This window comes from Engraulis encrasicolus, chromosome 23 (genome assembly GCF_034702125.1).
Source record: "Engraulis encrasicolus isolate BLACKSEA-1 chromosome 23, IST_EnEncr_1.0, whole genome shotgun sequence".
Taxonomy (NCBI): Eukaryota; Metazoa; Chordata; class Actinopteri; order Clupeiformes; family Engraulidae; genus Engraulis; species Engraulis encrasicolus.
Window position 1 is genome coordinate 41,827,469 of NC_085879.1, and position 27,957 is coordinate 41,855,425.

Below are 27,957 nucleotides of genomic sequence, written 5' to 3' on the forward strand. Positions count from 1 at the left end.
TTGCATAAAAAGTGTTCATTTTATTCATTATATTATGAGGTACATCCACCACTTGGATCTGGTGGAGGCATCACAATAAACCAAAAGGATAAAGAAAATAAAAATAAAAAAAACAATGACAAATAATGAGTCAAAAAATAATTACCATCAATTTCATGGGAGTTCCAAAACAAACACACAGCATTTCTTTGATTGAAGACCGGAAAACAACTTATGTTCCGTTTTCTTTTATTTATCTTTATTCATTTTCTTTCTTTTTTTTTACTCATTATTGCTCCCCACGCACCCATACTTTCTTGTTTTTAAAAAATAGGGATTTTTCTGGGATGGCACAGTCAGAGATGGGTGGGTTTCTGTGAACACATGAGAGATAGGTTAACAAGAAGTGCCCGATAAGTGCCCATCACTGTGCCACCCTGACCACTGATCTGACCACAGCTGGCAAACATGAGAGAGAGAGAACACGCAAAAGCATTTCCGATAAAACAGGCATAAGGCTGGCGCCTCTGGAATGTTGAGCGCAAGGTTATTATTTTATCAGTCTATCTTTTCTTTTCTTTTTTACGTTTTTTAAACATGGAAAGCTCCTCAGATGATGTTAAGTGATTAATGTCATAGACCTTTTGCTTTCTTTCTTTTCTTTTCTTGTGCAAATAAGTAACCAAGTACACTTTTTAATGTAGGAAAGAGACAGAGGAGGGAGGTGGTGATGGTGACGATTATTTTTTTTGCATCTATGAGCTTTTCCCTTACCATGACATAAAGATAGTGAGAGAAGGAGTCAAGGGGCTTGGTGAGGTAAACAGAGACCAGAAAAGAAAGAAAGAAAGAAAGAAAGAAAGAAAGAAATTACAGAAAAGAAATTACAGAAAAGAGAGATGAAGGTATGGAAGGTAAGGTGAGGGAGGAGGAGAGAAAAAAACGACAGTGACAGAACAACCTAGACGGAGGGATGGATGGAGGAGTGGAGAGATGGAAGGGGGGTGGGGGTGGGGTGATGCTGCCCTCTACAGTAGTCCTAGTCCCTGATGCTCCGGAGTGCTGTGAAATGCTCAGATTTTTAAAGTCCACTGCTTGACGCTGGCGTCGTGGGAGGTGGTCACTATTGTGCGCTCGTCCAGCCAGGCCAGGCCGCTCACGTGGTGCAGTCTGTGGGAGTCTACGCAACACACAGGAAGGAAGGAAAGAAAGAAGGCATAATAGTCAGCAAGGCAAAGACCCATTACAGGAGGATAGAACTCCAAAACAACAATAAATGGTTGCAAGCAGTACTGTGCCGTGTGGCTCACCCTCGTATTGTCAATTAGAACACAGTGAATTCTGACTTGACACAAAAAAGTACTTCAACACAATGCTTGGACTATGGTGTTTTGTGTATATGACAAAAGAAGACAGATATTATCGTGTGCCAAACTTTAAAAAAAAAAAAAAAAAAAAAAAAACACTTATTACGGCAGAACAGAATTTAAAGATAGAGTTTAATGGTTACAAACGGTATTGTGATTTATCCTCCCCTTTTCAAATACAACTTGTGTAATTCCAACATTGAAATACACTTTCACCGTCTTGATCATGTTATTTTTAGGTGAGGGGATTGCAATGGACCATTGTGGGTAAATTGCGCCCTCTAGTGTTGATTTCAATGAATTATAGTTCACCCAAAAAGGACAGCAGGAACCGGCTCGGCTTTTGCATACATGCGGCCAGCATTCGCAAGATCTATATTTGTATGTGAAGTGGGGCACCACAATATTTCACATAGGTGAGCAACCAATACACAACGTCCTCAGCTGCAACAAGGACAAAGTAAGAAATGTCTTTTGCCATTTCTGCCTCTCTATTTCATGCCTCCATCATAGCACTTCAACTGAAAAGACTGATGACGTGTGTGTGAAGCAACTTTCCATGCAAGGTTGCTAGGTTGTATGACAACACGATTACCCCATCAGAAATAAAAAGTTGCTTTCCGCTGATGCAATGTCTTTGCACAGTACTTAAAATATGTGCAGGCTAATGCACACAAGTGTTAAAGTATCCAAACAGCATCTTCCGACAACTTGTCACTGCAACTTATAAAGAAGACGCCTGGTAAACTGCCATCTGAAACCATCCACTATTTGCGGTGTAATAGCTGCAGGACTGTTGCACGGCAGCAAGATGCAAGACGCAGAAGCTACGCTATTCAGCCGTGACTGGTGTGTGGGGGGGGTACTTCTGAAAGGAAATCCCCAGAGTCGAACATGACACTCAGCTAAAGTGAGGCCCATAGTCTGTCACAGTATCCTTCAGTCCCATGAATGACAGGACAAATTCCCAGGATACAGTTACTTCTGAGGTATTGAAATAGGCAAGCGGGGAAGCCCACATGGCTATTTTGCACTGGCACACATGTACAGTACAGTACAGTGTACCGCAGTGCACATGTACTAGTACAGTAGCTTCCTCCAGGCAAGCGTTCAAAATTTCAGCCAAAGCACATGTACGTGTATGGCTGTGAGGCTGGTCTTGGTGTGTTTAGTTCCAGCTGTCAGAGACACTGACCAGAACTGAATGCATTTACAGGACAGACATCCATTAAAATGTTCCATTGAAGGAAATAAAAACTCCAATTAGATCAGTCGGGTGAGTGAGCGCCTCAAAGAGAAGCAACACAGGACTGCAAATCAAATGTTTCGATCTGTGTGGACCTCTATAAACACCTCTAGGAGAAGCGACACTGATCTCCGATGATACCGATGCTCGCCATCTGTGTGGTGGTGTGAGTTACCCCACTCACCTGGAATTTTGATCCTCTTGTCGGCGTCGGAGACGGTCCACACGTACACCATCATGTCCATGCCGCCGCTGGCGAAGTGCTCGTTGTCTGGCGACCAGGCCAGGCACATCACCTTCGCGTGATGCCCGTAGAAATCGTTTTTCACCTACAGCACCACAAAAAAACACAGAGCCATAAATACATTGGACATAATAATTACACCTCAATTATAACTCAAATAGATGCAACCAGGAGAGGACAGTGCATTATTCTACATACTGGTACATTATACATAATTACACACAAGGCCATTCCAATAGCATTGTCTTATTCCCTATACAGTACAGTGTAATACACCGTCCTCTCCTGTTTGCATCTATTTCAGTCATCATGGTGAATAAGAAAATGTTTGCTCTTTCATTCGCAGCACAGGATGTGCATTGGTCCCACACAAAACAAAGACAACAAAGGACAGCAAAAGAACATAAATGGATTGAACATAATTAAATCCAAAGCCATTCAAGAACATTGCTTGTTTTGTTCCCTAGATAATGTACTATGAATTGAATGACCGTTTCAGACATTTCAGGTATGGCTTAGACTCACACGATCACAATAATCCTACCCTGCCCTCTCCTGTTTGAACGCATTTCAGTGTCAATCATCATGAACATTTATTTATTCATTTTATTTATTATATGAAAATGTTTAGCTAGGCATTCACAGCATAACAGGCTACATACAGGATTGAGTTACAATGCTACCACACAAAACAAAGAGAACAAAGGAGAGGAAATGAACACAAATGCACTGGGCATACAGTAATTTGTACTATTTTCAAGATGTATGCTGTCCATTTACAAAATGTGATATTTTCCATTCATAAATACTTAGTAAGTAACAAACTAATATTTGCTGGTCTGAACAAAGCTCAGGAAGTTTTGCAACCAAAGGCAACAAAGGAAAACAAATAAACACAAATTGACTGAGCTTAATTAAATGAAACCCCAGCCTAGGCTGTCCAATAATCCTAAATTAAAATCCATTCAATTAATTGAGAGAGACCAGATACTGTAATCAGCCAAATGGACTCCCAGCATCCACAGCCTTTATAGCCAGGGCCGTACCTAGACATTGTCAAATACCGAGGTTAAATAATGTGTGCTGTACTGCAAGTTCACGTTCAAGTTCAAGTTGGTTTTATTGTCAATTTCTTTACATGCACTGGTCATACAAAGAATTTGAAATTACGTTTCTTGCTTTCCCATGCTGTATATTGAACTGTATATTGAAACACTTCAAACTCCTAAGTTTGTTTTCATTCATCACTGTCTTGAGGCTAAATGGGGGTGGCATATACAGACTGAATTTATCATTGTTGGTCATATATCGATTTTCATCATAGATCAACTTCACATTACTGAAAAAAATACAGAGGACATGACCTCTGTGTCCTCAATGGTAGTTACGGCCATGTGTGTAGCCACCGATGTCTAAGGAAGGCCAAACGCATTATCCACACCAGCCCAGTCACATGCACACTTCACCGTACTACCATCTGCCCGCAGATACAGGAGTGTGCACCCCCATACCATCAGACTAAGTGACCGACCGCCTCTTCCTACAAACCATTAGGATGCTGAACTGCCATGAAGAACCATAGACTGGTCATCTCACAGAATTAATCTTCACATCTCTTTTTTTTAACCAGCCTTTTTCCTGAGAAGACTTTTTTTTCTCAAACATTTTCATACCATTTTTTTCCTTTTTCGGAACGTTTTTGAGCACAAAACTTTTCATTGCTCATGAATAAAATTCATATGTATATGACAATGACAAAACAAAACAAAAAAGCCAAATAATGCACTCACCGCGTATCCATCTGCCACTGTGAAGACCGTGACCACTTTCTTCTCGTCGGACACGGCCAGGAAGGCTCCGTCGTTGGAGTAGGCCATGTCCGTCACCGGCCCCTTGGCCTCCAAGACCTTCTCATCGTCCTTCAGGGTGTTCCCGGACACAGAGTATAGACGTACCTTTCCATCCTGCGGAGCGAGCACATCAAGAGGATAGGACAGAGGGGGGGGGGGGATGAGAATTTAAAGGGGTAGCTGCTGCAGAACAGTTCACATGGAGCTGTTGACCAAAATGTTATTGAATCAATAAGTCACACTCCCTATATACAAAGCCTTGCCGAATAAAATTTCATAATATAGGCTATTTGCAGTCGACATAGTCTTGCAAAACAAAATATGTTGATGTACATGTTTGAGTACTGTTCATTTGTTGTTACCCGTAATTGCAAAAATAATATATAAGTTAAAGAAAATGGTACAAGCAAGATTGAGTAGAGTAGAAAATTAAGAGTGTGCAGTTTCTTTACACTTTGAGCCAAAAAAGCATCTCACAACCTGCACCTCATTTCCTGGTATGCAGTGGTTCTCTCTCAGACATTAGAAGAAGAAACGAAAGAAGAAAAAAATAAAAGAAACAGAAGGGGGTAAAAAATAAAGCACACAAAAAGTGGATGTCTTACAGCTCCTCCGATTGCCGCAGTGCCACCTCCGGGGTGCAGAGCTCCTGCCTCTGGTTCGTAGCCCAGATTGTCCAGCGTGAACACTTTCCTCTTGTCCTTCATCAGCACCACCTGCAAAGGATCATGGGAAGGGGAACGGGAGAAATGAGCGCTGTTTATTATTGCTGCATACATAGACTGCATTCCAATATGCTACCTTGCGTCCTCCACTTGTTCTTGTGGCTTTGTATCAGGAAGTAATATGTCATGATGACATCACTGACAACAGCATTATATTTCAATATCTCGCAAGAGCTCAATTGTAAAGTAATTATTTCATTATCAAACAGGATGGTAAATGAAGAATAGGCCCCCAAAAACTGTTTCGGATAGGTTGACAGCGGGGAAACTTAATCGTTTTCTCCACGGAGGCGGGACATCAGCAAAACGTGAGGCCACAAGCCCAAGTTGAGGACGCAAGGTCGCATATTGGAATGCACCCTTAAATTGCTATACCAAAACATCTCGCCGCCGCCGCCACAGATAGGAATGTGTCAGGAACTGAGGGACTTTTTTGGAGGGATACCAACTTTGCTTGGGTTGTTATAAAAACAAACAAATGTATACTAAAATGTACAAGGAAAATTGGTTAAAAAAAAAAGGTATGAATAAATGTATACTAAAATAAAAAGCTATTTCAGTGCTGGTAAAACGATGATTAAGAAGTGTTTTAAGAGTGGCTCTACAGTCACCCAGGGGGCTTCAGGGAGCCCTTGGGGGGCACTGAGAAGGGGGGGAGGGCAATCAGTTGCAAATGGGGGGGACACTCATGCATTTTAATTTTAAATACTAAGGGCAGGCTTTTGATCAGGTCAACGGGCTGTTGGGAGGTTTATGATGAGGTCAAAGGGTCAGTTGTTTGAAAAAATGTTGAGAAGCACTGATTTACAGTAAACAAACATGAGGCTCCATGCAGGTATTTCCTACCTGACCGATGCAGACAGCCATGGCAAGGCCACCTGACGCCACGGAGACGCATTTAGGCTGAACGTCCATCTTCAGCAGGTCTGAGGCACTGGAATGAACATCAAAACACGAGTCAGACAGATTAAATCCAAACAGTGCAACATGCAGTAACGTCCATGGTAACCACCAGGGGCCACATCTGAGCGCCCAAATTCAGTGCGACTATCTATCACTTATGCTGGACCCAGCCACTGTGGACCTTATACCTCTAAGAATCCAGGGCCCAACCTATGTGGACCTTATGACTCTACGATCTCTATCTATGTCTTCTTTTGTCTTCTTGCTATTCTCTCTTGTTTCCGTCTCTCCTCTCTACTTCTCCTTTTAATCCATCTTCAACATTGATGTTTTTTTGCATATGGGTCAATGAGAAGATCAACATAGTGAAAACTGTGACATGGGTTACCTGTATTCTTTTGTGTTGACGTTGACATAGCGGACGGTATCGTCCATGGCACAGGTCACCAGCTGGTCGGTGTCGTTGACGGCCATCTTGACCACAGAGTTGCTGTGCCCTTTACCCAGGAACTCGTCGTTGTCTCCAGTCTCAGCATCCCAGTAATGTGCACCCGTGGGGTTAAGGGTGACAACCAAACAGGATGATGACTCAATTCATCTCAGATCAGATGACCCGGTAACAATTTATTTTAGTGTTACATCTATTAACACTAATACATACCATGTTAATGCCTGTATAAGTAACTTGTAAGGCATGCCCTAAGCAAAATCAAACTTTTAGAGTTCCTTACTAAGGTTATATTGGTAATAAATCCCGACTACGAATACATGCCTAACAAATGTTTGATTTTGCTTAGTATATGCCTTGTTACAAGTTACTTATACAGTATACAGGCATTAACATTATTTTAGTGATAATAGATGTAACACTAAAATAACATGTTACAGATTGTCCCCTTATTCAGGTGCAATGCTAACAGGGGCGTAACACGAAATTCTGGAACCCATGTGCCCAGCTCTGATGTTTATGTTACATAAAAATGGAATGTTGAAATAAAAAAAAATAAAAAAAATCTGGCTACCTGTATTACCCATTTGCCTTCCTTACCTATACCTATTTGATGAAAAGGATGCAAATGTTTAAGTATCCATGCTCAGCTTCAAGGTGCTGGTAAATGCAGGATTGAATAACAATTCAAAAGAAGAAGATGCCTGAGCAAAACCTGATGACGCACAGGATTGAACCACGTTGTTCTCTCTGAATTAATGACCCAAAGCCAAACAAGTGTGTGGTAAACTATCGTCTTTTGAATTTCCTGAAAGGATATTGATATGTCCATCATGGCTGCCGGAGTAGATGATGTTCCTTCCCTCGCTGCTTTTATGGACAGTCAAGGACTGAACTGACTTGCTGTGTCCCTGTAAAACATCATGAAGAGACATTCACACAATCAGTATTACTCATTTGATTACATTCATTAAATGGCACTCTAGACTTCAGGAAATTATAGCGATTCTTAAAAAGGTACAGTACACCATGTAAGATTTTTAGTTGTTTATTTCCAGAACTCGTGCTACCCATTCTCTAATGTTACCTTTTTCATGAATACTTAACACCACCATCAAATTCGAAGGATGCATTATGACTGGGGAAAATTGCACTTTTCATGTATGAAAAAGGGGGATCTTCTCCATGGTCTGCCATTTTGAATGTCAAGAAATATACATTTTTAGCAGCAAAAATGACTGTACGTGGGCCATACTAGAACATATTAGTTTATTACTTAGTAAATGTTCATGTTAAGATCAAATTTGGCAATAGGCAGCCCAATTTCAATGAGCAGCATTAGTTGCAGTACCTTGTTTGACCATTGTCTGCACAGTGTACCTTTAAAAGCTTAACCCTTAAGGAAAATCACCAACAATACCATAGTCACAGAAGCACGATCCAGGCAAATGCAGTGCAGGGCAGGAATAAACAAATGAACTGAAAATCTCAGCAATGGATTTGACAGAGCTCAGCTAGATTGACCTTACATTTGACAATGCAAAGCTCACCTGTAGTAATACAGTACTGTCCAGGGCCTCGTTTCCCGATAACGATGGTTCTTAGCCTTACGTGTGTCGTTAACCAGTGATCCTACGAATGTTCTTAGATTTTCTACGACTGTTTCCCAAAGACATTCGTACATGAACGCGCGTGCACAGCCTCTAAGATCATTCGTAGCGTCGCTCTTAAGGATCGCTGTCCATTTACGTGGTGCTGAAGTGTCCTCGGAGTGAACTGCGCCGTCATCTGCTGCTAAACCATTTACAAAAAGTAAGGCGTGTGTAAGTGTCAAAAGTTGCTCTCCATAAAAGGTGGAATACATTTGTAGCTGTTTGCAACTATTGATAGGAGTTATTGTTGGCAAATGAAATAAAATGCACACAAACAATGAAATCATGCAAAACTCCCAACTGACGGTAATAACCATGAGCTACGCCGTTAAGACCCAGATAAAGCGCGTGCAGTTGGCTACTGCAGCTTAATAGGCCTATTTAAGAAGACAAGTAGGCCTAGTTGGAGTTCCAAATTGGGATGCGCAAAGTTACAACCTCAAGGCGTTCAAGGCTTGACAACTGTCGGGAGCACGTCAGCATGCTGTTATGAAAAACAATGTCCATCAAAATTGACACATCCCCTCGCTGCCTTTTTGTTATTGCTTAGCCTACTAGAGTCGGAATAGGGAGAGCAGAGCTTGGCACATGTGGTGAGCGGTGCGCAAAGTACCGTGCGCTCAAGGCTTTCACAACTGTGAGGACATTTTTGCACGGCAGTCTGCTGTTATTAAAACAAAAAATCTACACGAATCCCCATCGCTGCCTTTTTTGTCATAGCTTACCCTTCGCCTACAACTATCATGTATTTTCTGCGTCGCCTTCCCTTTCTTAGGCTACTTGAAAATGAAAGAGGGTGCAACAACTCGCTGACCATTTTTCTTTAAAAAAAAATATAAAACAAATAAAGTTTCATCACCACTCATCAACACTCTTGTCTCTGGTTTCCGAAGCCCCTTATTCATTTTGCCTTGTTCTTGCTCATGAAGCACCAATACAAATTATGATTGATCACAGTTTAATTATGCCCAGATTTATCAAACACAGTCGAACTATTTTACTAGGCTACCTGTAAAATATTTCCAAACACATTGCTTTTATTTTATAGGCCTACACATCCACAATTAATGTTACCTTCTTATTTTCGTTGCAGTGTCAACTGTGCTGCCATGATATTTACACTCCCGTCTTAAAACATCAACTTGAAGTGCAAGTTTCCTCTTTTCCTATGGGTGTCTCCACTGTGCCATGCCATTCGCGTTTTAAAACAGCAATCTTATGCACAGGTTTCTTCTTTTCCCTTCATATCCTGTGGGTGTCTCCACTGTGCCATGCCGCTAAGATCAATCTTAGCGTGTTAAGACTACTTCAGACCACTCATGGATTTCTCTTAGAGTTACGTGTCAACCTGCGATGGTTCTTTGCTTAGTTGGCTTTGGGAAACGCTCCGTGAGCTCTACGATGGTGTTACGTGTGAACTTAAGTAGCACGTAGCGTTAAGTAGTACTTAAGACCCTTTCGGAAACGAGGCCCTGGTTGATTGCGGACAGGGAGACACTGAACAGGTGGTCCTTCTACATACCCTAACCCTAACCCTACCAGACCAGACCACCAGCAAAATCGAGCTCTTTTCCAAAACGCTATATCCACCATTTTTGACTTTTTGCATTTTAATATTGGAATTGACTGTTAAGAAGTCCTATCATCTATATGTGAACTCGTGCCATTCAAATGTTTTGAGAACATACTTTTTAAACCTCTATAAAATTAATTTTGCAATGCAATTCAATGGAATGCCCAATACAAAAATGTCAATTTCCCAACATTCTATAAAATGGATATATCTCATTATGGAAAAGAGCTCTTCAAATAGAGCCTTGAAACTAACAACACAAAGACCGACTGACTTGACTGCACTGTACTGTACGGACCTTTACGACGCGGATGGGTCGGTCGGGGTTGTTCTTGTCCAGGTAGTTGATGTATCCGGACAGGGAGACGCTGAGCAGGTGGTCCTTCTGCCACAGGCAGCCCAGCTGCTGGTCCAGCACGTCGGCCCCCATGTTGAAGGTGGTGACGGCCGTGCCAGCGCCCACATCCCACAGCTTCACCGTCTTGTCACCCGACGCAGAGATCAGCTGGCTGCTGTCTGGGCTCCAGCTTACCTGCGAGTGAACAATAAAGAAGCATACACTGTCCATTACACTTGCAATTATATTGCTCACAAGGTTTTGTTCTGGGGACCCCATACACATTTTTTCACGACCAAAAATTGAAAACATGACTGAGCTACACAAGTTGCTCAATCTAAGATTATAAGTAGTGTTTCAGAGAGAATATTAAATAGTTATGCTACATTAATTAGTAATATTTATCAGTATTCTTTTTTTCACACATTTTCAGACATTTCAGGTGACCCCATTTGAATTCAAGGAGTGCGTCTTAATATGCGACCTTGCCTCCTCCACTTGCCTCCTCCACTTGCTTCTCGTCATGATGACATCACTGACAACAGCATTATATTTCAATATCTTGCAAAAGCTCAATTGTAGAGTCTTTTTCTCATTTGCAATTGGGATGGTGAATGAAAATTGTTTTCCCCACGGAGGAGGGGCCAGGAGGCGGGATGAGGAGACAAGCGCAAGTGGAGGAGGCAAGGTCGCATATTAAGACACACTCTAGGCCACCCCAAATGGGGTCCTCCTGACCCCAGTGTTGAAAAACACTGTCCCAATGGTTAAGTACATGGACTTAAGATCAGGGGGTTGGGGGTTCGAATCCCACCCTTCCACTCCCCACCTCACTCCATGGCTGAAGTGTCCTTCAGCAAGGCACAGAACCTCAACCTGCTCCAGGGACTGTAACCAATACCCTGTATTATCTGTAGGCTACTTTGGGGTAAACGTGTCAGTTAAGTGTAATGTAATGTTTCTTCATTCAGCTTTGCCAGCTAAGTTCAGATTTAAAACAAATCCTCCATCACAATAATTATATTAATCAGTGTAGTCTTAACCTTTGTGAAGGACATGATTACCGATATTGCCAGTTCTCATAATGTGAACAACCAAGTGACTATCACCATTACCATCATCATTAAAATCCATTAAAATCCATGATGCATGCGATTGCCAACGACCAGTTCTCATAACCTCCCCTCGTCATCAGTGAAGCATGGAATTACCAATGCTCTCGAAGAGGTATTCTGTAGTAGAAATAGTGGCATTGTAGAGTAATCTTGAAACGAATTCTCCTTAACTCATTTTAGCCCGATGACTCATATGTTGTTTGACCTTTGGTGCCTGGAGACACATATACGCTGCATTCAGGCTCTCGAGATTTTAGCTTTTTTAATACAAATATGGGTATGCTACAGCTGAATGAACACAGTCTAATGCTAGATGAGAGTCTTGGGGTTTAAAAGTTTAAGCTTACTTATTTCATGCTTTTATGTGCATCAGAGGCTGAGATATTTAGGTTTTTATAGGCTGAGGGCAACTCTCCCAACAAGGGCTTAGGCATTCAGCAGGCATTTTTTTGCTGGTGCTTTAGGCATCAATGGGTTAAGCAACAGTGACACTCAGAGTTCTCCTAAAAAGTCATTTTTCAAGCTCAGGTTCAAGTTCAAAATGGAACAGACCCATGAGCACCTAGTAATTTCAAAAAGTCATCAATGGTCCACCACCGTCATCATCATGGGGTCATCCGTGGCCTAGTGGTTAGAGAGTTGGTCTTTCAATCTAGGGGTTGCAGGTTCGAATCCCCCCTGACCTCTCCCTACATCTCCATCCATGGCTGAAGTGCCCTTGAGCAAGGCACCTAACCCCATACTGCTCCAGGGACTGTAACCAATGCCCTAAAAAATGATAACTGTAAGTCGCTTTGAATAAATGAAAGCACCAGCTGTTTGCAATGTAATGTCATCATCATTAGTATCATCTGTGAAGCACATGATTAACCTTACAACTCACATCACCCCTGAGCACTGCTTACTAATGATTTTCAGGAAACTCATCCAAATTCTACTTTGAGCTACACTAATGTTTTCACAACTTTTACGTTCTCAGGATTCATTTCTGTAAGACGGGTACTTAGAGTAAATTACCTAATCATTCCAAACAAGCCCCAAGCAACCAGCTCTATGTACATCAGTGAAGCATACGATTTCAATTCGTACCCAAACCCTGTATGCGCTCTGCTTACTAATGATCTGCCTCTTGTGCTCAATGTGCTTCCTTAATGACTTGTCACTTGGCAGTCACCTGAGACTTGACTTGTCACATAATAACAACGCAGCCTGAACCTGAACATGCTCTGGGTTGACTTGACTTGCAGCCAAGATACCGGTAGTATGCTGATCTAGATTTCATGTTACGCTGTGAAACATTAGATTCATTTGACAGGTCAGATTACTAGGAGGGCTCAACAGTTCCCAAACTTGACCATGACAAGACACCCATTGACCTGTAGATTCAAAGTCGCCCTTTACATGGGCCGTGTCACACCATCTTTTTCTGTGCACCCACTTTCACCATCATAATACATGTCTGTCTCAGTTCCCCATTGGAATACAGTATTTAGTGCAGTTCTTAAAGGGGTATGCCACTATTTTGGGGCTTAATACAGTTAAAATCGTTGGCCAGGGTTTATATAGGTGGTGAAGTGTCTTATTTTTCATGTAAGCCGTTGTCTTGTTTTAAGACAAGTGAAAAGAGGGAGCATGTCGCTAAGCTAGTGAAAGTCAATGGATCCGTGTAGCATGTAGCAATGCTATATGGATGCATTGACTTTCACTAGCTTAGCGGCATACTCCCTCTTTTAACTTGTCTTAAAGCAAGACAACGCTTCAAATGAAAAATAAGACACTTTACCACCTTTATAAACCCCACCCAAACATTTTAACTGTATTAAGCCCCAAAATAGTGGCGTACCCCTTTAACCAGTGGGAATATTGTCAAGCTTATTTTTCACCCGCCAGGGAGGGGCCGCCGGCCCCCACTTTGAAAACCACAGTACTAGACTATCCCTCCTCCAAGCAACGGACATGGGGGCCATGGTTACAAAGGCAATAGCAATTAATTACATTAGCTATTCATGTACCCCATATTGGCATATGACTCCATCGTGATCTCTTGCCTCTCCATTATCCCAATGCCCACCTAGCAGGCATGCCAGCCCCCATAGTAAAAACCCCTTAGAGTGGGGAACTTTATTTCTCCTTATGCACAAGTGTCTCTTTCAGCACACATGAATTAATACCTCTTAAGACGCCCATATAGCCTACTGTAATCCAATATGAATACTGTAAGTAAGTGAGATTACATTCATTTGTTATTTTAAGCGCGTAGTGACTGTTTCTCTCGTTCTGTAGCTTATACATGCTTGTGCTTTGTACAAGTAGCACTCCTTCTAGGGCTGCACAATATATCGAAAATATCGCCATATCGCGATATGACGGCTTGCGATACACGTATCACAAAGTTTTGCACATATCGCAAAGAGTTTCACATTTTTAAAAACAGCAAATTTGGTGAAAAGGTTAAAAAAAAGTATTAAAAACGTTGGCATTCTAAGTTGATGCTGTATATTAGCCATGTTTTTTCCTCATAAAAAATAATGTTGGAAATAACACATTGCTCTCAGTTGTTTTATACATGATAAAATGTAACTTAGAATGGCAAGTAGAGAGGGGAAGATATATGTTAAATATCGCGAGTAATATCGATATCGCGGTTTACAGTGATGATATTGTGTATCGCATATTTTTCTGATATCGTGCAGCCCTAACTCCTTCCACTAAACACTGGTAGTGGCCAAATATGACAAGTCACTTTGCTGCCCATGTGAATGCTGTATTCAGCTAAATGCATTAAAAGCAATACTGCCATCTGGGTTTGCGGCTGCTTTTTTTAATGAAGTATTATATAATTGATCAAACTGACAGTGGTGAAGATGAATATCAGTCACTTCAACTCACATTCATACGGTGCGTGCATAACTGCACGCATCCCTGAGGCAATAGCTTGCAAAGGGAGCTGAATGTTGATCCAGTGTGTTGATTTGTACTCCCATACCAGCCCAACAACCAGTCTGCCGACTCAATTTAAGTACGGTAGTCCTTATATCCTGTGGTACATACACACTGCATATGATCACAATTGTAACTGTACTGCATCTCTGAGGCAAATTGTTGCAATGCTGCTGCACCTCAGTATTATATTTTTTCAGTCCCATTTCCAACAACAACAACAACAAACAACAGCCCACTGACTCAATTTAAGTAGTCCTAAATGTCTGTGGCATACACTTCACATCATTACAATTACATCTGTATCTCTGCAAAGGCAGCCACATGTTGATACAGTATGTTGATATTGCATTACATTACATAGCATTTGGCAGACACTTTTTTCTTTAAACCAAAGCGACTTACAATTGAGGACATAATCATAGCAGACATCACTAGTAGAAACAAAGTGCACAGAACCTATACAGAACCTCAAGTGCAGATGCTAAGTAGGGTTAGGTTTTTAAAAAAAATAAGCTTATATGTACTCCTGTTTGGAACACACCAACCCACGGACTCAATTAAAGTAGTAAAATCCTGTGGTGCACACATTGCACATTACCCCAGCAGCAGACAACACAAACACCATCACCACCACATCATCATCATCACAGTCCCCCTCCCACACATCGTTTTCTTCAACTCCCCAGAGAGGAAGCTGCAATTACATTGAGGCATGTCAGCCCAATCGACTACTACTACACCACTAACAGCTCCGGATAGTTCCCGGAGTTCAGCACATTTCCACTCAACCCGGCCGCTAACAGCATCGCCTGGGCCCTGGACACCAAGTCAGCCCACGCCCCAAACATACAATGTGATGAGGATCCAATTCTGGGCCCACAGTATTTTCTGGGCCAGGATCAACTGACCACTTTGTCCCTCCCTCCCTCCCCCGTTAGCTCCCCTTGTTTCCACCGTTTCAATCAGACAGCACATTCCAGCAGAGCAAGGGAAAAAAGAAAGACACTCGTTCGACATGTACAGACACAATCTGAGGAAACATCACCCATTTATCAGCATTTTGAACAAAACAGCTGTGAACAATTTCACTTCTCTGAGCTTGAAGGCTTTTCACTCCTTATTCCAAAGTGCATCATCAGAAATGTCTTCAAAGCTGAGAGAAATTGTTTGGTTGCTTATTGACAAACTCTTCGTATAACATGACAAGGATGAGTGAGAATCTTCACACATGCAGTAGGTGGTCGCTGATTCGATAAGCTGTATGACAAGCGTTAAAGAAACAGTCCACCATCTTTGGAAATATGCCCATCTTACATACATCTAACTCTGGTTAAATAATTGAGCTTCACCTTTCTGCTGTTCTGCCAGCTGTTATCTTATCCTGGTGATATTAGCTTCCCTCTATCATATTCTAGCATATTTCCAAAAAATGGTGCAATGTTCCTTTAAGCACTCCCTGGGTTTGTTGAGGGGCGATCGTTCAGACTTACAGCATAGATTCCACCATCGTGGGCCTTCTCTCCTCCCAGAGTGCCGATCTTCTCTCCGGTCTTGCCATCATAGATATAGATCTGAAATGACATAGGGGTACACAGCGAGGTCAAGAGCAGAGTACAGTCCAGTGCACCTTATATGGTGCAAGACTGGAAAAAAACAGGGTCAATAAACAAATTATTCATGTTCATTTTTGAAAAAGATTTTAGTCAAGACTGGAAAAAGACTGTCTCTCAATAAATGAAAGATGATACTGCATTTTGCAACATGGGACTAAGTTACTTTTCAAAAAGACAACAAAAAAAATATGGATGCAGTGTCTTTCTGAACTTGAACAGATAGTAATTCACTTGTTAAGCTACAGATCTAAGATCCATCTTGACCTTTTACTGACACTACACTTGAATGTAAGAATTCCAGTTCTCCGTAGCACTGGCAGCAATGTTTACTTTAAGGATTTCACATGTTAGACAATGATTTAAAAAAAAAAAAAACATTTGGCTTAATGTCGCCAATCAGGCAATGCATAAGCAAACTGAAAGCAGTACTCTTCTTCTCATACACCAATGGGATATGAGCTTCTGGTGGGTGGGTGTAAACCGATTTTTTGCCATGTCAGTTTGTGTGAGGCGGAAGTTGTTTTAAAAGAGCTTAACACACCAACACCACTGTCCACTACAAGCCACCATATATGACCATGTTATGCAACTTATTTCAACTCCTTGAGTCTTCCTGAGCCTGATGTCAGAGGTCTGTAAATAGCACATCACCAACTCTCTATTATGCTCACAGTGGTGTCACATAAAAACCCTGTTGCAATCGAAGACACGCTCAGACTGTGGGATAGTTGTGTCGAGTCATCAGATAGGGTAGAAAAAAGACAGAAATCTCATGGTTGTGGTTGAATGTGCCATGTCCAGATGTGTTTCGTCCTGCCCTCAACAAGCAAAGAGAGTGTTTTTTTCTACCTAAGCATATAAAGACAATGTTCAGTTCATGATGTATGTTAAAGCCTACACACAGTGTCAGAAACACAAAAGGCGTGCTGAAATACTTTGTTAAAACCTGAATCGCTTGTTCCCTACATAATGCACCGTCATGTAGGAGACGAAAAATTAACACAGACACACACTCTCTGTGCTGTACTTCTCCATTTAATTTGACAGACAACATTTGACTACACAAGACAGAGCAGATAAATCATTTTCAAAAATGTAGAGCATACGTGAACATTTTTGGACACGTCTTGTTGAACTACACATGATGCAGAGAGGAGGATAATGGCAAAAGTATGTATAAATATTGTGCTGAATCAGGAATACATCCTCTCCCTTACTCACAACATAATGCACCATAAGCTCACAGTCTAACTACTTCTCTGTTCTGTGATAGCCCAAATATATAATTTTTAAAAACCATAATGCATGCTTGTGCTGCATTTCTGGACACGTCAGTTTGCACTTTAATATGCTGAGAGCGAGGGGGACAGAACAGAGCTCCACTTACCAGGCCGTCAGCCCCAGCTGAGACAACGCGGTTCCCATCTGGAGAGAATCGCACACAGTTGACGAAGCGGTTGTGGTCCTGAAAAGGATTCAAGGAATGGAAAGATGAATTAGACTACCATCCAGAGGCTGACTCGCGCTGAACAGCCACCCCCCCCCCCCACACACACACACACACACACACAAACACACACACACAGACACACACATTCAGTCCCTTGGGTGTCATGACCTAGTTTTTAACCCAAAAACCTGTTAATCTCTGCACAGTCTACTGTGATCATGCGCTCAACCAACAGCTTCCTGAAGTAGATTTGGCAATCATCGAGCATCAAAAAACCTGGAGGGAATGGTCACAGATTCAACTGATTTCTAAATATTTGGCCGTTTTTAAACTGGAGCGCAGAACAGTGGCACACTTACAAGCCATTGCAACATTGAGCAAGACAAAGTTCAAAGTGTGCCCACTGCTTTCAAACACCATGAACCAGAATACACAAGACAAGCATCAATGTGATTGTGAGGGGAAAAAAGAGGATTCCCTTTATGTGTGTGACTTTGCGGTCCTCCAAACTACACTGTGCGATGCCATGCCATCTTAATAGGTGGTCAAGGGAGATTGTTGTAAATCAAAACCACGAGGACAGCTTTTAATGTGTTCACGCATGCATGCCATGGCATTCCACCATCTAAATGACTACCAGTACATCGCACCACTGCAAAAGAGGTGACAAACGACACACTAAGTGTCAACTGCATTCAGTAACTGATAATGATCAACGTATGGCCTCCCAATGGGATTATTAGGGAAGCTTACAGCTAACAAAAACATTTACTGTGGGCCCTGCCGTGGCCTAACGGTAGGGCACTGGGTTACTACGCTGGCATCCTGTGGTCGATTCTGGCCCGGGTCATTTGCCAATCCTCCCCCATTTCTCTCTCCCACTCGCTTCCTGTCACCATCTCCAACTGTCCCATCAAATAAAAGCAAAAAAAGCCCTAAAAATATATATATTTAAAAAACAAACAAACAAACAAAAAACATTTACTGTAGCGCAAAGTCACTGTCTCCAAAATAATTGACATCAGACACTACAAAAGGGAACAAAAAGCATGGCTTTACAAATTGCCAACAAGCTTTGTAGAATCCGATGATTCATGTCATATAAAAGGACACTGATTCAATTCATGTCCATATCTCATACCAGGGCTCCAGACTAACTTTTTGCACTGGTTGCACTGGTGCGCCTAAAAAACTTTTTTAGGTGCACCAGCACAAAATTTAGGTGCACCCAAGTGTTTTCACCACCCCATACACACACGCACGTCAGCTTTAAAAAAAAATACTAATTAAAAATAATAACAATAGCAATAATAATAGCAACAATAATAGAATAATAATAATTATTATTATTATTATTATTATTATTCTATTATTGTTGCTATATTTTAAAAGACCTGGAGCCTTTCATGTGCTATAGGCTAGTCTTCCAAATGTGCTCCTTATAAAAGACATGACAGTAGGCTACCTAACTAACACATCTTGGCTACAAGCAGTTTGGCTGGTAGAAAAGACCAAATGAGTAGCCTTTTAGTCAGTAGTGTTTGACTAGTAAGATAAACATACCAGCCTTTTCTGCAATAAGGCTATGCACACGGCACAAGGAAGCACTGAGTTACAATATGAAGATGGATGGATAGATTTTTTTTAACAAACCCTGCTAAAAATGTCATGATTTTTAAAATCATTAGACACAAATAGCCTAGCCTATGTTTACAGTGGAATCTGAGGTGAATTGGGTTTTATCCATTTCCCGGTTTTTAGCGCTCTCCCTCTGCACAATGATTGTATTATCTTAAGCGCTACGAACAGACACGACAGCACTAGTGCGCTCGCTCGCTCGCTCTCTCTCTCTCTCCCCCTCTCTCTCGTGCTGTCTCGAGGTGCATGAACGATGCCTTGCCGACTGATAGGCAGTATGTAGCCTGCCCTAGTCTCTATAAAAAAAACTCACAGAAGTCCCGACAGACTAGCGCGTCACCTGTTGTTTGGCCAGCTCTGCACGCGTCTGAAACGGGCAATTATCCGCACCGGTCTGCGTTTTTATGTGGCAATGTTTAATATCCGCTCAAGCCATTTAGTTTTCCCCCGTGATTGTGACTCTCTCGTGTTTAAAGTATCAGCAAGTCATTTTGCTGTTTTTACCGTGATTGTAACTCTCTCGTCCGTTGCAAAACTCGCCTGGTTGAGAACACAAAACTCGCTGGCACATGTGAACTCGGATATTTGAGCAAAGTTGACCATTCTATTCTGAAACGTCGTGCTGCCTGTGAACGAGGAAGGGGGAGAAAGCTACCGGTAGTTCAGCGGAGTTGAAGGAATGACCGCATCGACACGTTTTAATGTGTGATGATGGGCCACTACTGTAGAATGACTATTCATTTTATGTCCATTAAAACGGTTGTTTGGTAATTCATTTTGTTCTACTGATGGCTGGTCGCACCGGTGCGCCTAAAAATATTTTTAGGCGCACCATTGAAAAAAATGGGCGCATATGCGACCAAATTGGTCGCACTCTGGAGCCCTGCCATACCCATTTCTGCGTCTAAAGCAATGAATGCTTACAAATACAGCATTTATGTTCATACTTCTCCAGTCCTCCATTTGCTACAAATCACATATTGGCAGCTTGAGAGTGTCAGGGTGCTTCCCCTGCTATGTCCACACGGCACACTGACGGAGATTCTTTAAGTATGTAGAGATATGCCAATGTAATAGGTTACCATGGGCACCTAACATGACCAGGTTCCGGTCTGCCTAAAGGGGTGTGTCATAATACTCCTAGCATTGAATAGAACAGTCCTTAGGTCTGCCTAAAGGGGGATCCCCCCTCCCCCTTGCAATAATAGAACCCAGAAACAATGGGCCAATGGAACCTCTCTCTCTACTCTCTCTGACGCTGAGGCAAAAGCCAGTGCATTCCATTTCCCCCTTATTGCTCCAAGCAGTAAATATTTTGGAGAGAGAGCCCCTGCTGAGAGCCACAGTGAAGTCAGCGCTGGAGCTGGAACTCTGCTGCGAATACACTGCCATACATAGAGGCCATTGTATCACTGGCCAGTTATATAATGAGAATGAAGGGAGGGCGAGAGGACTGGAGGAGAGAAAATAAGAGAGCTGATTGCCAAAGTCTGATATGCCACCTCTTTATCGGGCACAGCATGAACACCCCCCGCCACACACACACACACACACACACACACACACACACACACACACACACACACACACACACACACACACACACACTCACACACACACACACACACACACACACACACACACACACACACACACACACACACACACACACACACACACACACACACACACACACACACACACACACACACACACACACACACACACACACACACACACACACACACACTAGTCTAGCTGCCTTGGCAGTCACAGTTTTCCTTTCACACAATAAGTGATGATGAGTGCTTGATGCATTTTAATTCCTCTCCACAAAAGAATCATTTGAAGCATTTCTGATCAGCATATCCGGCGTCATACAAGCCACACACAATAAAAAACCCTCCACAATTTCCAAGCAATGAAATAGTTTCCATTCATTCGCTTCCAGATCCCTGTTAAATCCACACAAACAGCCAGATTGGCCAGACAGAAAGAAAGTTGGCACAGGCCACAACCACAAGCTTAGCCCACAAACACTTCCTGGTTATATGCTGAAAAGACGAAAAACAAAACAAAAATCCCACTCACAGTCATGGTGAACTTGAACTTGAACGGCGGTCCCTCGAAAAAGGCACAGGAGGTGTCATCGCCGCCGGTGACGAGGCGGTAGGGGCGCGTCTGCTTGATGTCCACCGAGTTGATGATCTTGCTGTGGCCGACAATCTCGCCCACGGAGGAGCCGCTGTCCCACAGGAACACGGCACCAAACCTGTTGAGACACGCGCACATAGAAGAAGAATGAACATTCACGCACGGACACGTGCACACACATTCACAGGGATACACACACACACACAAGCACACACACACACAGGCACATTCACACACATTGTGACGGTCAGGTCAAAAATACACCAGACCAGACCTCCCCTGCCCTGAAGAAGGCAGCCTGTGTCGCTGCATACGGGTTGGTGTGGCCATGGCCATGTTCAAATACAGGCTTTTTTTAAACACATATTCGGATACAAAGAGTGCCTTACATTCCATTGTTCTTTCTAAATGCATCAGAATGTACTGTAGTACAGTCATTCATGTATGTCATTTCAAAACGTAGGTGTTAATTGAGGTTTGATTAAGTCAGCCACATCACTCTCGTTGGAGGTGCCGAATTTGAAAGAGACTATGGAACCTGCACACTGCACTTGCTGCCGTGTAATACGCAAGCCTTCAGCTTCGTGACCTTCTGGTTTTTTTTGTTGCTTTTTTTGTCTTTTTCAACTTTATTTGACAGGACAGTGTGAGAGGTGGACAGGAAGCGAATTGGGAGAGAGACGGGAAGAGGTCGGCAAAGGATCCGGGCCGGGAATCGAACCCGGCTCAGCCGCATGGCAGGCGAGTACCCCTACCAGTTGGCCACGGCAGGGCCAGCTTCGTGACCTTCTTCAGGTAGAGGCAATTACAGCCAGAGCATGAGGTTCAAGTGCAAGAGCTGCTTCAAGCACTAGTGTCTGCCCCAGCACAAAATCAATAGCAAGTGAATTTTCTCCGTGGGCGACGTCCACGATTTAAACCCCTGATTCAGCTCAGCGCAGAAATGCCGGCCTCCTCGAAATGACTAATTGTATCGCTGTTGCAGAGACTTGTATACTCCCTTCTCTCTTGCCTCTACCACCACTGTGAATGAGTGTGTAATATGTGACCTTGCCTCCTCCACTTGCCTCCTCCACTTGCTTCTCGTCATGATGACATCACTGACAACAGCATTATATTTCAATATCTTGCAAAAGCTCAATTGTAAAGTCTTTTTCTCATTTGCAATTGGGATGGTGAATGAAAAACAGTCCCTCGAAAGTTGTTGTGGCGAGGCTGACAGCTGGGAAACTTTATCGTTTTCTCCACGGAGGAGGGGCCAGGAGGCGGGATGAGGAGACGAGCACAAGTGGAGGAGGCAAGGTCACATATTGGGATTCACCCAATGAATAACCTTTTGGGGGCCATGATTCAAAGGCATTAAATCAGCCAAAGCCACCAATTAGAAATGAAGGTGTGTTTAAAAGTGCCATAGACGACGTAGGGTCAGGCCTATTCAATTGGTGGCCCGAGGGTCACGTGCGGCCCAGTCCTGGACTACATGTGGCCCAAAAGAAAGTGAATAAAGAAGCACTCATCAGATTTCTTTTTTCATCTTTAATCGCCTCACATCACAGACGTTTCGGGCTTACACCCTTCTTCAGTGTAAAATGGCCATTTCATCAGCACTCTAACATGACACTGAAGAAGGGTGTAAGCCCGAAACGTCTGATGTGAGGAGATTAAAAAATGAAAAAAGAAATCTGATGAGTGCTTCTTTATTCACTTTCTTTTGAGATACGAGTTCATTCATTGACGAAGTTAAGCACCCAGTGTAAAGAATAAGAAGACAAGGTGACAAGGCGCTTCCTGATCCTTCTACAGCTCCAGGCCTTTTTATTAGAATACCATGAAAAAGTTGATTTATTTCCATAATTCCATCAATAATGTTAAACTGTCATGGATTGTAGATTCATGGCCCAGTTTTTTAACTATTCCAATCGTTATTTTTTTTCTTTTTATATACGTTGGCCTTCCAGCTCAAAAAACCCATGAATTGGGGAATTCGCATTATTAGAATATTGTTATAAAATCAAATTTTTCTTCATCAAAATTCGGGGCACACTAAATCAGTTGAAATTTGGTACTTTCTACATAACATGCAATGGTCAATACTTGGTTAGGACATTCTCTGTCTTCATAATGGCCATGATGTGTTTAACATTGAAGTCAATGGAAAAACAGTGCATGGGAGATATGGAAGCCCAGATATCCTTGATGCTTTGCTGTCAGCTGTTCTTGTTTGTTGACCTGGTACCCCACACTTCACTCTTCAATATACCCTGTAGATTTCCATGCCACGTTTTGGCGCTAACTCACCAGTTTAATTCTAAATAACCAGAAATGAAACCCCATTGAAAATGAATGGGGTTTAATTTCTGTTGAGTTAGAATTAAACTGGTGAGTTAACACCAAAACGTGGCATGGAAATCTTCGAGTATATTGAAGAGGGAAGTGTGGGGCACCAGGTCAACAAACAAGAACAGCTGACAGCAAAGCATCAAGGATATCTGGGCTTCCATAACTCCCATGCACTGTTTTTGCCATTGACTTCAATGTTAAATGCATCATGGCCATTATGAAGACAGAGAATGTCCTAACCAAGTATTGACCATTGCATGTTATGTAGAAAGTACCAAATTTCAACTGTTTTAATGTGACCCGAATTTTGATGAAGAAAAATGTGATTTTATAACAATATTCTAATAATGCGAATTCCCCAATTCATGGGTTTTTTGAGCTGGAAGGCCAACGTATATAAAAAGAAAAAAAATAATGATTGGAATAGTTAAAAAACTGGGCCATGCATCTACAATCCATGACAGATTAACATTATTGATGGAATTATGGAAATAAATCAACTTTTTCATGGTATTCTAATAAAAAGGCCTGGAGCTGTATATGTGGCCCAGACATTACCACAACTGTAGCACTGTACGCTCCATTTTTGACACTATAGTAGACCACATGCTGCTCTTGGGAATCTCTTGTTTGTCTTGTACATTGAACATTCAATGTTGTTAAGTATAATATTAGAAGAACATGTTTAAAAAGCGTTTGTTCTGATTTAATTAGATAAATATATGATATGTTTAAATACATTTTAGTGATCGCTTAAAATGTATGAGACAACTTAAATTCTTGGTTTCGAAATGTGGCCCAAATGAAATTCTAATTAGGCCTGACGCAGAGAGTGCTATACTCACTTCTCTCTGCCCTCTCCCACCACCGCGACTCTCTTGCTGTCCTCCGTCCAGGAGATGTCCTTAATTTTGCCTCCGAAGGGCTGGTACTCATACTTCAGCAAGTGCTCCTTCTGGGTGGTGTCCCAGATTCTGATCTTGCCCGAAATGTCTGTGGATGAGGAAGCATTTTTTTATTTTTTTTAAGAAACGGCAATGCAGAACATTTCTTAGAAAGCAGTCAGAGCAACGTTGGCCCTCTCCACAGGTCCGTGTCTGTGGCTGGCTGACAATTACATCCAGGCAGGATAGGGTGCGATAGTGCATCCAGGTCGTGCCATTGGACACGATCGTGATGAAGCAGTGCTGCTTTTGCTAAGCTGTGGGCATGCGAACCACAATACATCAAAAGTAGCAAAATGTGCATGCCCACTGCCTAGCAAAAGCAGCACTGCTTCATCACGATCGTGCCCATTATTACATTATTTTTTCCAAAGACACTTAATCAGAAGGGTGTGGCCTGTGTGGGTATTCCTAGTGGGAACATCCATGCAAGTTTAATATCTCAGAAGATTGAAAGACACACACACCTCCAGATGCGATGTAGAAGCCACTGGGACAATACTTGGCTACAGTCACTTGATGAGGGTGCTCTGTGTAGATATCAGCGATGGCAGGGTTCTGTCATTTTAACAAAACAAAAAACAAAACAAGATTAAGCAAGAAGAGAAGCAAATGTTAGAGAGAGGATCAGTAGCTACATGGGATTATTACATGTTAACAAGATTAAATTTCATATTACTGTGTGGATTATAATGGCAGACCAATGTCGCGCAGTGACACAGCAAATCCATTGGGAATATGATCTATATTTAACCAATGACATGGATAAACCTCTCTGTTGATAAGGGAGGTAGGCATTCGTGGCATGAAATATTAAATGAGGGTGCATCATTACATCGATATTTCTGATGATGACACTCTTCCCGTTGGTGTACAAGAAGTTGTTGCCTTTGGGGTCTCCTCCGAGGATTTTGGCGACTCCCCTCTCCATCTGCGGGAGACTGGCGAAGACGTGCTCTGTGTACAAGGGAGAAATAAGAAGACTGAGCGGTCTTTCCTCTTGCATACCGACATGGACGTTAAGCACCGGTACAAACAACGGCTTAATGAAAAATGCAGACACAATAGGGTTGAATGGGGTGGTTGCATAATGTGACGTTCCCGTGCAGGTAGTTGGCAGGCCCAATTAGTCGCAATAAGTGGGTTAAAACGGCGAAAAGCAGGTGGCCTCTGCAGCCAGCCAATATAGCATGGTCTCTGTGTGATAAGAAGCCCTGAAAAGACTGTGATTTCGTCCACTGCTGAAACGTGTAGTAGTAACCTACCTACAAGACACCGAAATAATCAGCTGATCTCACGCTTCCTCAACAATAACTCAACTGGAGTAGCGACACCAGACATGCTAATGTAGCTAACATTACAAATATCGGGAAACAAATGCGCAGCCATTTCTTTTTCATTCTTCCCCATTCTGAAAGAACAGAACGTGAAAGCAACGCCCGTGTACCAAAACCATTCGTGACTCAATGAATTGCTACAGTAGTTCTAAATCATGCCAGACCTTTCACATCCAAACGCAAACTCCCCCCTCATATCATAACAATGTGTCCCCACACATTTCCGCATCACTTGGAATGGCGATACAGCAATGTCACTTGTAAATTTGTTTAATGCCACAGGAATGAATATCCACTTTCAGTGCTCGATTGTGCACGACATGGGTAGCAATACGCGGAACCTATTTTAACAAAAAGACGTTTTGGTCGCCCACATTTGGTTAAACCTCTGGCCGACATGGGCGAGGTTTCCACCGCTGAAGCTAGCTAGCTGAATGGGAGTCTAGAGCTCCACCAGCGAGTTGATCAAAAAGCTGTCAAGACCAGGGCACGCTCACAAAGGCTTCCCCCTTGATGAATGAAAAGCTGGAGATGGGAGACACGCCGGCGGGTTTGGAGGGACTTACTCAATTCGTATGCCATGTTGGCGAGCTTGAAGTAATTTCCTCAAATGAATGGAACCGTGAGCCTCCCTAGTCCTCGAGTCCCTGTCACCGGTGGGTCTAGACTCTCCTAATCCCACAAACACGGAAGCAAACGCCGCTCTCGGTATGCTTGGCTTTGCCCATATATAGTAAAGTCGGCCTCCGCGCGAGCAGCTGTCGCCCTCACCAGGCGTGTGTTCACTTGCCTATTGAGGAAATGACGTTTACTGCATAAAGATGCTGTAAACGCCCAAATTTAAATGGTCTGTGATGGTAAACCATTCAAAGAATGTATCTAGAAAGCACGATTTATTTTCTTCATAGTCCTATCAAACCATATAAAAAATCATCACTGAGGGAATAGGCTACTTTGATTTCATTTGAGTAGCCTAAATGGCCCCCCAGTGTAAAAAAAATATTCTTTACAACAACAACATTATTATTATTATTATTATTATTATTATTATTATTGTTGTTGATGTTGTTATTGTTATTATTATTATTATTATTATTATTATTATTATTAATAATAATAATAATGTTCTTGTTGCTGTTGCTGTCATTATTACGTTATAGCATAGGCCTAATTGTTTTCATCACAGTCACCCCATCATTGCATTAACCTACACAGTAAGCCTATCACTGAATAGTCAACCAAAACAAGTGAAAATATGTGCCTAATCTAACCGATATGCAAAACAGGTGAGAATCAGTGTAAGAATGCAACATAGGCCTGCCTTAAATATTGTGAATATATACATATACTGGTGTGTGGAACAACAATTCTATAGGGGTGAAGTGCCACATCACGCTAATGTATAGCTGCACAGAATTGTCTTGCATGCATGGGGACTCAGATTCGAGTCCGTCCTGGGTCATTTCCCAACATTATCCTGTCTCTCTTTTCCACTATCTTCCTGTCATGATCTTCACTGTCTGCACAAGGACAAAAAAAGACCATATTTTTTTTTTAATATATATATATAATTTATTCTATTCCTCTGATATGAAGACAGGTCATGCAGGTCATGCTCCAAGAGTTGTGTACATTCATGTGGCCTCTTTTCGCATGGGCCTGGCGGTGGGCCCATTCACTCATTGCTGAAAAGACTTTACTAACTAGCCTACATCTAACAACATTGCTGTAACCTTACTACCCAGAGCCTCGAGTAACAGAACATTTTTTGCGACAGTAAGGTTATATACAGTAGGTATGCGAAAGACGTTAAATCAATTCTACCACCTTTCTGCAAAATACAGAGATTTGATAGGCCTATCTGTTGTCTCTCCACCACGCTTCTTCTTCAGGAAGCAGGTGTGACAGAGGTCTTCTTGCACATGTTTGTCCCCCTCGGGGATGCGAACCTGCGACCACGTCAACTACAACGGTCCAGCAATGAGAGGCAGAGTATGATACAGCTGGACTAAAGGACCAGTTCCCCAGCCCAACGGCATCAACACTGTATGAGGCTTTTGGGAGAGAGGTTTACTAACGCTCCACGCCAACTCTGCTAG

The 27,957-nt window shown here is 42.3% G+C and overlaps 1 protein-coding gene across 1 annotated transcript; it reads right to left on the reverse strand.

Annotated features, from left to right (window-relative positions):
- wdr1 (WD repeat domain 1) lies at nt 1-26,567 on the reverse strand. The gene is made up of 15 exons (XM_063190499.1): nt 26,425-26,567; nt 25,357-25,478; nt 24,989-25,079; nt 24,423-24,570; nt 21,175-21,355; nt 17,383-17,460; nt 15,873-15,953; nt 10,286-10,519; nt 7,581-7,673; nt 6,703-6,857; nt 6,258-6,345; nt 5,292-5,402; nt 4,627-4,800; nt 2,777-2,921; nt 1-1,159 (listed from the first exon to the last, which is right to left on the reverse strand). Exons 1-15 carry the CDS (start codon nt 26,438-26,440, stop codon nt 1,053-1,055), a joined length of 1,824 nt encoding a protein of 607 aa, XP_063046569.1. The 5' UTR covers nt 26,441-26,567; the 3' UTR covers nt 1-1,052.
- Nucleotides 26,568-27,957: the final 1,390 nt, after the last annotated feature.

Excerpts from the sequence above, each read along its gene's own strand:
- wdr1 (XM_063190499.1), bottom strand. Across the intron at positions 7,674-10,285 it reads GACCCATCCGCGTCGTAAAG|GGACACAGCAAGTCAGTTCA; the intron begins GTCCGTACAGTA and ends GATGTTTTACAG. Across the intron at positions 6,858-7,580 it reads GCCATGATGGACATATCAAT|TACTGGGATGCTGAGACTGG; the intron begins ATCCTTTCAGGA and ends ACGGGTGCACAT.